At 36.6% G+C, this 12,142-nt stretch overlaps 1 protein-coding gene across 2 annotated transcripts in view; it reads right to left on the bottom strand.

Annotated features, from left to right (window-relative positions):
• Positions 1-818: 818 nt before the first annotated feature.
• Positions 819-12,142, bottom strand: part of LOC136676833 (transmembrane channel-like protein 2-B) — a 34,917-nt gene continuing 23,593 nt past the window's right edge. The window contains exons 11-20 of one of the 2 annotated variants that reach the window (XM_066654082.1): positions 11,410-11,604; positions 7,638-7,817; positions 6,606-6,767; positions 5,663-5,791; positions 4,276-4,343; positions 3,136-3,375; positions 2,738-2,860; positions 2,003-2,081; positions 1,291-1,411; positions 819-1,069 (exon numbers count right to left, since the gene is read on the bottom strand). In XM_066654082.1, coding sequence (XP_066510179.1) covers positions 819-1,069; positions 1,291-1,411; positions 2,003-2,081; positions 2,738-2,860; positions 3,136-3,375; positions 4,276-4,343; positions 5,663-5,791; positions 6,606-6,767; positions 7,638-7,817; positions 11,410-11,604 — 1,548 coding nt within the window. The remainder of the gene's footprint in view (positions 1,070-1,290; positions 1,412-2,002; positions 2,082-2,737; positions 2,861-3,135; positions 3,376-4,275; positions 4,344-5,662; positions 5,792-6,605; positions 6,768-7,637; positions 7,818-11,409; positions 11,605-12,142) is intronic. The other variant, XM_066654083.1, reaches the window with a different exon arrangement.

The following is a 12,142-nucleotide window of genomic DNA, read 5'->3' as shown; positions in this document are numbered from 1 at the left end:
TTCCATAACTGAGTAAGCCTGCTTTTTCTACCGTCCTGACTGATGGACAACACCTGCTTTTATTGCTTATGCTTCGATGAGGAGTGTCCACTGACACTGTTGCTACTCTGACTTGACACAGGCAGAGAATGACAACATTTTGCCTCCACACATTGGCACACAGGCATGGTTTTTCTGTATGCTGAGGGACAACTACTAATATATTGCCAGCTCCACGTCTTGAACATTAATTGGATGCCTTTTTTTGTTTGGAGTGCACCCCATTACTGTTCAGGAGTTAGGTCTCTGAATTTATGTAAGATTTCATTATAGAACTGTGTTAAATAAAACAACATTGATAAGCCGCATGATATCAACACAACTTTTTTAAATCTACAATTATAACTCAATGAGGGGTACAGGATATGTACCCTTGAGGTTACCACCACAGTGACAGTTTTATAACAGTAGAAAATTGCAAGCTGCTCTGGATAAGCGGAAATGGCATAGTCATTGACAATTATTTAAAAAAAAAAAAAAAGACATACAACATACTTTATTCATACAAACAATTCCCATTTACTTAATTTTTTTCCCAGCTACAAACAAATGTAAATACAAACTTTGAAGCCTATGGCCTTTATTAATTAATATACATACTATACAACAGTAAACTTTTTTTTCTCTGTAAACTATGTACAAATAAACATTCATCTTACTGGTAGTAGTATTTTGATTTTGGAATGGAAAACAAACATGATTTCATTTGTTCTCTAGATTACCACAATGTTTTTGTCCCTGCAGTGTCTTTTTTCACAGTCTCTTTGTGCCTATGGACTTTATCTCATTGGTGGAGGTCCTCCACGTCCTCTTCCTCTTCCACGTCCCGGTCCAGGAGGTAATCCTCTCCCTGCCCCTGGCAGTGGTCCAGGACCCCTTGGGCCTGGGGGACGGGTCACAGGTGCTCTGGGATTTGCAGCAGCCAATGACACATCCCTCTGAAGGTTTACTCCTCTCGCACTGGCTGCTGTCCCAGCTTTCCCTGTCACCTTTGGAGATTTACCAGTGGGGGCTTGGCTCACTGGATTCTCTGAAATTCAAAAGCAAACAAACATTTGTGTACATTTGTAGGTGTTTAAAAATGGACCAATGTTGTCTCAGTACCTTGGTTAGGTCCTGACTTAAATTTGCGACAAGGTGCACATTTGATACACATATAAATGTTTTAAAACAACAAAAGAACACATAAAAAATTCCCATATTACTGGAAAAAAAATTAAGTGTTTTACTTAAAATAATTGGGTATATGACCTGGTTGCTCTTCAGTTGGTGGTGGAATCAGAGATTTGTTTGGCAGAAGATCCTCCAGATCTTTCATGACTTGGTTGGTACTGTCTTTATTGTTCCTGCGGTTCTTCTCCTCATCTCTTTGCTGAAAGAAACGAGACAGGAAACTTGACTGGAAATTTCAAGAGAATGCTGTAAGTCTACTGACTATGAGAAATGTCAGTGAAAATTTCTTTAAAGTTGATGTCATGCTTGGTGTCTGAATTTGCTTTGATAAAAATGGTGACATACTAAATATAGACAACATGGTGGCTGCTAATATTTTAGCCATATGTAATTACTGTCTATTTTAATAGATTACAGTATAATCTTAGGCAAGTGTAACATGATTTGCATAACTGCTTGCTAACATATCTTTAGGTTATAACAGTTTTGACATATCATTGCAACTAGTCTTCTGACGTAAATAATAAAAGATGCCTTTATCCTTCCATAAACATTAAAATTTTAAATATTTTGTGCCGATATGTTCTATTGCTATACATATCGAATGTTATGTAGACTATTATTGCATATATGCATAGGTAATATAAAATTAAATGTTCTTTCCCCAAATACCTTTTTTAAAGACCATTTATTTAAAAACTGTTTGTGTCCTAATCTTCCCACGTCTTTTCATTCCTGGCTACAGATCATAGGCTAGATTAATTAAGATTTTAATTAAGAAATTACACACCATTTGCATCTTTCTCTTCAGGTCCAGGTTAGCTTGCTGGTATCCCTTTGAGACAGTATTCAGGTAGTAAATGGCTAATCTGTAAAAATAAATGAATAAATATATACATTTTAAAAAATGCATAAAAGGCACTGTCTGTACATCACTTCAATACATGGAGCTTCACAAACACAGCTTCTCAAGGCCATATAGTGAGGTAGGCCTGCTCCATTGCTAATCATCATGCCTCACTACCCATCAGTGTTCAGTACATTATTTGATAGAGGAATATGGTAAAAAAAACAATTGCCTTGAGCACCCCATGTACAGAGATTAATGATGTGTTCCAAGTGCCATTTTATCTTATTTAAAGTAGTGGTGCTTGGATTTTGAATTGAAAAGGAGACTTTGAGTTAGATTACTATTTAAATAAGAAGGTGATATAATTCAAACAAATGACATGAGTGTACAGTACAACAGCTTTGTGCATATTTACATTTAAAAACTTTCAGTTGATTAGCAAATTACTCACTGTTGTGTAACTATCATACTTTAATTAAGCTTTGTTACAAGAGAGAGAGATTTCTCATAGGCATAGTCAAGCTTTGCTGTAGACACAGTAGTTTTTTACAACACACTGCCAGTTTAACTTTGTTAATTTGATAATTATGCTGTTGATACTTATTGTATAGTAATTATGCTAGAACACATCCAGGCTTATACACACACCAAGCAAAGGGGATACTGAATACTCACACCATGAGAAGCACAATGGAGATTATGAGTCCAGGGTTGGAGGCATAAGTGAAGATATTGGCCATAAATGCTGGAAGGTTCTGAATAGTTTCAATGACAACATCGTACATCTTTTCTCTCCCGCTGTGAACAATCAATCAATCAGTCAATATTTGAAATAATTTACTCAAGGAGCCTGCTACAAACAGTAATGGCTACATGTCTTATGACAATCATTGCATTTGCATTACTTTAGCTTTAGCTACCTTTAAACAGAATCAAATAACAAATTCAGTCAAGTATATGGTTGTTAAAAAGGGTTTCTTTATGAACTACTATACCACTGGTAATTAGCTTGTTTAGCTTTATTAGCTTTATTAGCTCAGGAAGTGAATACAATTAACATATGAATGTTTGACCTGAAGGGTCCGCAGTCAAAAGAGGGGGACATGGTCATCATAGTGTAAACCACAGGCATCAGACTGAGGAAAAGAACGAGCAGCAGGATGCCCATGTAGAAGTTGTTGGAGCGTGAGGCCTTGAACACTCGCTCGTGAGGAACATTGCTGCTCATCACAGCCCAGACCTGGAAGTACATGGAAGACACCAGACGCAGAATATTGATTCCCACCAGGCCTGGAGCATAGAAGCTACCCATCCTGAAACATACACAAACACAAATATAGTAGCATTTATTCATTCACATTTAGAGGAATACAAAGCAAAAATACTATTTTATTATATATTATATTATATTAAGTAATTTATGCAGTCTTGTTCCTTAGTTTTTGGAGCTAGTGGGCAAATATAGCTTAAAACCTTAAATTGCAGAAATGAAGACTGTACAAAATGCTTGTTCCAAACTGTCTCAAATTATTAAGAAATATCAAAGAAGCAACAAGTCATTCCTACTATCAAAACATAGCAAACAGTATTTATGAATGTGATTATATATTTAGCTAATTATTTTCTATAAATTGCTACTCAGATGAGAAAAATTCCCTGAATAAATCAGCTTATATTTCTTAGAGTGGGTCCACCATATGGAGGTTTGATTGTGGGAACCTGCAGTTCTCTCTGATTGATTTATGTTCAGAAGCTCTGTGTCTTGTAATGTGGAACAGTATGTTTGAAGAGAAAAACAACTGCTGTTTTTACATGGCTGAATTTAACTTCTCTGTAAGTTTTTATTCACTGTCTGAATTACCACAGAAGCTCATTTTTTTACAAAGTTTAACTACAAGTTTTGTAGCAGTCTGTAGAAAACCTATGCCTGACCAAGCTACATTATTATTATTATTATTATTTTTTTGCTACTTTACAGACACTAGGGTTTCACAAACACATCAGACCGGTTTCCAGTGTACAAATATACTGGATAGCTAGCAAATAATGAGGAAACTTCTGAGTTTTATTTAAAAAAAAATGATAAACATCGCCTATAAATGACCAAACTGCACACACAAAATGTCCTGGGTGATTTGAAAGATTAGGTAAGAAATTAATGTGAATGCCTTGATTTAATTACTGTCATTTTAGATAAAATTTCTTGCTCTCACCATATCATTCCCTGGTTGAATATGAGCCCAAGTACATTTCCACTGATATCAAACTCCCCGTATGAGGGCTGCAAAATAAACAGATTTATGTTAATAAGTTACAGTTGACAAAAATATGTCACACACATTTTTTATGCTGGAATAGCATCTCAGAAAAGCACTATAAGATAATAAACAGTATAAGTGTTGTGCAAAAAAGATATTTGGCATTCTCTCTCTCTCTCTCTCTCTCTCTCTCTCTCTCTCTCTCTCTCTCTCTCTCTCTCTCTCTCTCTCTCTCTGTAATTAAGTAACCTGGCTGGTGTAGTGTGTCTTTGTGTTGCCCTGGTTGTTAAGTATTGTGTGTCAGGCCAGCTGTCAGGGCATTCAGTTAGCTGTAAAGAAATGCAGTATTGTGTGTACTCAGGGCATCAGTACAGAACAGTAAACAGAGTATAGTATTCTACAATTGTGTTATGAAACATACTACAGAAGGATACATTTACATTGTTTGCAGAGCTTTTTTGGGGTTGTAGATGATTAAGGGCTTAAGTGTTCTATACTAACTATTTTTGTTTCTCAACTGTTTGTACTAAACTATGTTATTGTGCGTCTTAACTACCTTGGAGGAGAAAACTACTTGTAAAGTTCTGTTCTGTTAGCTAAAGGGGAGGGCCAGCCATACTCTCAGACTCTCAGCTTTTGGAATGCTGTAGCACCACTTCCAGAGATCAGACTTGTGATTTCTTTTTGATTGGGTCAATGCCATTTTATATATATATATAGTTACCTGTTGAGACATTTGTGCCATCTCCAATTGAGTTTTCTGAATTTTAACTGAATTGAGTGTGTCCAAACTTCATTAAAACCTCCATACTGTTGTCTTCTTACAGTGAAAGGATGGACCCAAACACTCGTTCTCTCTCTCTCTTTAGGAAATCCATATATTCATTATTCATAGAAACTCCTGTTTTTTACTATTTTGACCTTCCCCTCTCGTGTGGTGGTGGATTATCCTCTGAAAAATCTCCTGGCTACTCTTGACAAGATATTATTTGGCAGTTAATACTGACATGATCACGGAAGAGTTAAATATATCAGACAGTGGCAGTGTAATGACAAGGTTTAGAGATATCCACCACCCAAATATTCTGAGACAAAAATGGCCATGTTGTCAGAATGTGACCATTAATGAAGAGGCACTTGTGTAATACAAAATGAAGCATAGATCTGGAGTTCTTAATATGGGCATGACGCCAGCTACAAAATAAAAACACAGTTTCATTGGTCTATACAGAGAGTTGTAAGTTCTTATTCTGTAGGTTCTAATAATAATTAGTGTATTTGTCATTTATGTTATGTTCAGTTACACTGAATATTATCATTGTTAAGAATACTAAGGACTCACAAAGCCAGCTTCTAGGTCCCAACACCAGCAGTAGTTGAGAAATCGTACGATTAGAGCTCTCATGAAGTCTCCAATAAGTATGGTCAAATATGTCACCTCAATATCTGACACCGTCAGCTTCACAAACTCCTTAACAAAGCAACAGAAATTAAGATATAATATTTTAATCATAAAATATCAATCACATATTCATAATTTGCACACAAAATGTTTTGTTTCTTGCTGCCCAAAGGAAAACATGTATCTCCATTGTGAAGGAGCTGTCCTTGTCATTGTGTCAAGTTTCAAGGTGAATGGACCAACAGAAATGCTCCAAAATTACTATAATGTCTAGAAGACATTTACATTGACTTCCATTGAAGGTTAAGGTTTTTCCTTCTATAAAATGACTATTTTGGAGATTCATTATTTTCTTTCAAAAGCAGTTATATTCAAATAATATATACTGTAATCAAGGTCTTTGATTGCAAGTTTTGTAATATGAGGCTATGAAATATGTTTAAATATCAAATTGTGAAAATAGTGTCAGAAAGGACTTGGTATTTTTCCCTTGAAAGACCTCTTTAGGTACAGATTTAGTTTAGAGCTTTGTACTTTATATGAAGCCAATAGATACACCTTAAGTACCTACTGGTCAAAGGATTTTTAGGCCATTTTTACAGGTCACTTGATGCTAAGCCCTAATATTTGAAGTTACGAAACGATAAAACACCTTGTAGCACATGCATAAAAATAAATAAACAATTAAATAAAACATGTAAATAAACAATAACCTGTGTGCCCCTTGGTCAACAAAAAATGTTCAAACTTGATATATTTATTTACATATATTTTGGCTTCATGGTGTGTATTTGGCTAAGAGTCAAATGACCTGTCATGTTAAATGTGTGCTTTTGTTTAATGTGTAAATTAAAAACATGGAATTAGTGATGATAATACCCACAATGCCCACTTCAGTCTCCCAGCAGGGACCTCTTATAATGTCAGCTGGGGCTATATCAGGTGGTGGTATGTTCTCTGTGACATTATGGTACCGCGTGTAGTTTGCGTAGTACTCGTTAAGAGCCCAGAGGGTTTCATTCTTGATCACCTTCTCCTTCTCCAGCTGTAAATGTGAGGCAAGCAATTTAAACAAACAAACAAGTCAGTTGATTAAAAAAATGCATTTAAATATACATATATATTTTGCACACATGATAATAGTTATTGCAAACATTGGTATACACCAATGTTATACACCTTATAATCAGTGAATCAACATAGCACAAAAGAAATAGGGCAATCTGGAGCATGTACACTTAATCCAAGGTCTTCATGCTCAGTGCTAATTGTTGGCTACAGGAGAATAAGGCCCTTCAGCATTAGGACGTGGAACAAGGGATCTGCGTTCCTTAGAGCAGTGTTTTTTAATCACCGCATATACTAAAGGTATGTAAAATTTGACTTATCAATTTTATTTTGACTTCCACCTAAAGTAGATGACCCCGTCATATAAACGGACACCTTCAAAAACCCTGCCATCTTAAAAAGTCTTACCATTACATTTAGAATAACATGTTCAATAAACTGCTGCTGGAATTTCACATTCCACATTTGTCTGGAGCTTCTTTAAGTCGGTGCCTTAGGCTGTTATTCCTATGTATTAGGCTCTATGTGTATGAGACTGTGTGTATTGTCAGAGTGAGAGTGTTGTCTTTACAATGAGAGTACCATGTTATGTTTGAACGAGCTCTATACGAAAACTGCACTCTGCATTACTTTGCACAAGAAAGAATCCTTTGAGTCGGATTGCTCCAAAAAGCAAAAGCAAAGTAATTTGAAAACCCTAGGAGGAGTAGCATTGTAAAAAAAATGCAAAGAGAATAAAAATAACAAGATTTTTACATGGCTTTGATAAGTTGGCTTTGACAGGTTAAAATATAAATTATTGAAAGGGGAAAATGTATATTCAAAAATAAAGTTATATTAGCCATACCTTTTCATTGACATCATCAATCAGAGCGAACAGGAAGGTGTAAAGGTTTCCCAGAAAGAGGGCAAAGATGCGACCCAGCTGCCACTTCAGAGCAATACGGGGGTGATAATCCTCCAACTCTGCGATGGTCTCAAACAAGGGAGGACAGACCAAGCCCAGGAGCGACATCACAAACTCCACCTGAGGGATGACAACTGTCAAGTGGGAGGTACAACCTAACCCTAAACCTAACCCTAACCTCACAAATGCTGGTAGTTACCTATTTACTGTATATATCTCTCCAACTTGCTGGTCTATGTGGTCTGCAGAGATATGTATTTGAACACACCTGACACAGCTGATGAGCTAATGAATAACACCTGATATTGAAGTGGAGGTGATAGACTGAGAAGAAAACAACAACATGCATGGTAGTGGTCCACTAGGACCAGGATTGAGAACCACAGATTAATAGTACTGTGCAAATAGGCACATTTGAAATAGCTGTTTATCTCAGCAGTGAGTATATTCGCTGAAATATTTACAGAAGTAAAATTATTACAGTAAATAATGACATTTAGTGTGTGAATGTGTTGATTTAACCAATTCCAAATCTCTCCTTGTAGCTGCTGGCTATAGGTCTGTATTGCTTTCTTGACAGAATTCGCACACGTAGTGTTGCCAAGCGTCCAGTAAAATATGGAATCATCCTATATTTGCACACTAAAATATGCGTAGACCAGTTTAATTTAAACACAATTTAAGGTGGAACGGAACGTCAGACTAAGAACCAAGAAAATAAGGAGCTTATTCAGATTTGTTACCAGGTCGCTGCAGCTTGTTCTGATGGATTGGACGCCATCGCCAGCAAAGTGCTAGGAAACTAAAGTGTAGCTGTGGAACTATGCACTCCGAGAGAGTTTATAGCTCTTTTACTGCACTTGGTGCCGAATGTTGTCTAAAAGAGCTCACTATAAAGGACTTTGTCACTAAAGTCAATGTTTTACACTGAATATTACGTATAATGTGAGTGTTCAGTGATATTTCTCATAGTCAACAGTGAGGAAGGTCCTTCATTGCTATACTGTCAGTCATTATACTACGCCTCTCTCCACTGATGTCCCACCTTCCACGCGAGATCGGGTCCAAAAATCTGAAACTGAAAAACAAGGATCCGAAAGTGAAAAAAAGGATCTGAAAAATTAAAATAAGATGTGACCGCAACTGAAAAATAAGATTTCAAATATCAAAATATACAGGAAAGTGAAAAATGAAAATAAATTATTTTGTCAAAAAAAGAAAAAATTCAATAATTGAATCAAAATTCTATTTAAACTAAAAATCATCCTACACTTATTTTAATTTTGAATACAATGTGTCAAAGTTCAATCAAGATCTGAACTTTCAGTTTCAGATTTTTTTTTTTTTCAAATGAACAAAACTTTTGACCCTAATATAGCTCCGTAGTCACCCGGCCCCTGCATTCATTATTTTAATTTAAATAAAGAAAATCATTTATTGAATACCTGATACAGTCTTTAATTAACCAAATTGAAAACCCACTAATGCACAAGTTGAAATAGCATCAAGCTAGCAGAGGAAACCTGATTATTGATGAATGCAAAGTAAGCCTGCTAAAAAAGACAGTAAAAATGTTCATGCATTAAACACTGCAGTACTTAGTGCAGACTGAACTGATGTTTATGTTATTTCCTGACGTTATGACTGTATACTTTACAGATACCTGTAGATAATGAGTTAATTGTTGTTTTTCTACCTGTAGATGGATATTCAAAATATTCTTTCAGAAAGGCAGCAGCTCCTTGTGGCTTTCTGTATCTCGTCAAAGAAATTTACTTCTACGAGGCAACTACCCCAGACCCCCCTGTTTAAAGCTTAGCCCCCCTAATTATTAATATCTAGTGACAGCTCTGGTTGCATCTGACTGTCCACTAGTATTCTTCCTCCTTTTTTGGCTTAGGAATTAACAGCCAGCAATATACAGAACAAAATGAGGTGTAAAAAAAAAATACTTATTCAAAAAACAATATATAAACGGTTTTAACATAATTAACTTTGTGATCAAGGACCGCACGGTGGCACAGCAGATCACACAGCTCCAGGGACCTGGAGGTTGTGGGTTGGATTCCCGCTCCGGGTGACTGTCTGTGAGGAGTTGGTGTGTTCTCCCTGTGTCCGCGTGGGTTTCCTCCGGGTGCTCCGGTTTCCTCCCATGGTCCAAAAACACACGTTGGTAGGTGGATTGTCCATAGGTGTGTGTGTGTGTGTGTGTGTTGCCCTGTGAAGGACTGGCTCCCCCTCCAGGGTGTATTCCTGCCTTGCGCCCAATGACTCCAGGTAGGCTCTGGACCCACCGCGACCCTGAACTGGATAAGCGGTTACAGATAATGAATGAATGAACTTTGTGATCAGCCCTCAAGTCAGCATTTATCTGATTCTGTAACAACTGCAGTCCTTAAGGTGGAATAAAAGAAAAAGAAGCAAATGTAACTGTTTATACTTTAGCTTGCAGCTTTGAGTCACCTTAAATTATGCAGTAGTTTTGTCCAGGTACCTGCAACTGCTTCACTGTTTAAGGTGTAACAAAAATGTCAAATATGGTGGTGTTAGTGTTATTGTTTGAAAATTGCAGCAGCATTTAAGGTGGAACTGAAATTTCAAAGAACTCAACTTTGTACTTGGAAATGTCACTTTTTAAGGTGGAATGAAATTGTACGCAACTTGTACACTGTACTGGCGTGTTTGGGGAAGATTAAACAATTACTAGACAGTATAAAAACATCAATATATGTTTACTTTTCACTCTTCTGCTTCAAAGTTTGGTTCATGGTACGGTGACGCTGCAAGGCTTTTAAGGTTTTGGAGAGTAGCTGTGCAGTGCATCCCATCTCTAAATATATTCCAGTGGCTATGTTCGTAGACTATTATTTATTAACAATACAACCTCGAGCAGAACAGTCACAGCTTTACATGATTGCTGTTCCTGCAGATCAGTCTCATGGAGTCTTTTGTTTTCCTCTTTTCAGTTCCTAAAGAATAGTTTCTCTTCTTTTTCTGATGATACACAAATTCTTCCTAACTTAAGATGAGGGGGCCTTCGTTAATTTGCGGGGCCCTATGCAACATGCGTAGTGAGTGTATAGGGCGGTCTAGCTCTGATTAGACTCCTTTCAGTCAATATGAAATTGTAATGGGCAAATGCTCACCAAAACTAGACAGCTAAGCTTTGGGTAAATGTTGCCTGGTCAAGTGACATTATATTTTCTGCAGATTTTTACAACTTTAAACAGCATTAATCGTATGACCTTCTCTGCTTTCAAGTAATCAAGCTGGCACTGGTAGTGTAATAATGTGGGATGTGCTTTCTTGGCCTATATTTGACTACCTAATATTGGTCCTTAATGGACCCAAATAACCTTCTGGACCCAAATTGTCTAATGTCTACTTCTACACCTGGCTATTATTTTTGAGTATATTTGAAGCATTTTGTCATTACCTGGTCATCTCAAATTTGCCATATGAACACAAAAATAGTTTTGGTTTAGGGGAATTAATTTAGAGTGTGTTAGCATAGGAGAGGAAGCATTATATGCTCTATGCAAATCTTAAGCATTTTCATGATATAGTCATGTTAACACTGAATGTTTTAGAAACATGGGTTCTTAAAATGCTTAAATATCAAACATAACATTGTTAGCAGTTTCTTAACATCAAACATCATTCAAGGTGTCAGAAGTAACATTTAGAGCAAAAGCAACCATAAATAAGTTACCTCATTTTTTTGATACCAGGATAATTGGCTGCTTTCCATTTTAGCATAGTCTTGTGATCTTTTCACTACAAAGTAGATGAGATAGCCACTGCCTCCCAGACTGCTTAAGATCAGTACATTAGCGAGGACACGGAGAAACCTCCTCAGGTGAACATTCTCATCCTTCTGATTTTCTTGTTCATCCACTATGGATTCCTGAAATGCACAGGATCAGAGGTAAAAGGTACATAAAACTTGTAAAACCAAAGCTACCAATCCTGGTCCTACAGACCAAACTTACTGTAAAGTCTAGTACAGGGGTCGGCAACCTTTAACACTCAAAGAGCCATTTGGACCCATTTCACACAGTAAAGAAAACACTGGGATCCACAAAATCCTTTTGAAATTTTACATGAAATAACACTGCATATAACAGGGTTTTTTTTTTGCCTTTGTGCTATGTATAAACAAACTATACTGTGTTACATTTATGAAATTAATGAACGACTGCAGGACAATGAAATAACATTTCTGCATGCAACAAAACATGTTTAACTCCGAAAAAAAGACGTTGGGTTGACGGTTAAGTAAAATACTCAATGTCTATTTGAGTCCTTGTAGTAATGGGGGAAAAAAAACGCCGAACTTAAATTATCCACTGGCAGCAAACAAAAATGCTGTCCTCTCTCTGCGTGCTGTCATCCTTTTACTGGCGCCGTGCAGTCAGTTGTCAAAAAGTTCAAGAAACCGCACA

This window comes from Hoplias malabaricus, chromosome X2 (genome assembly GCF_029633855.1).
Source record: "Hoplias malabaricus isolate fHopMal1 chromosome X2, fHopMal1.hap1, whole genome shotgun sequence".
NCBI classification, from domain to species: Eukaryota; Metazoa; Chordata; class Actinopteri; order Characiformes; family Erythrinidae; genus Hoplias; species Hoplias malabaricus.
Note: the sequence above shows the minus strand (reverse complement) of the source record. Positions and strands in the feature narration are given on the sequence as shown.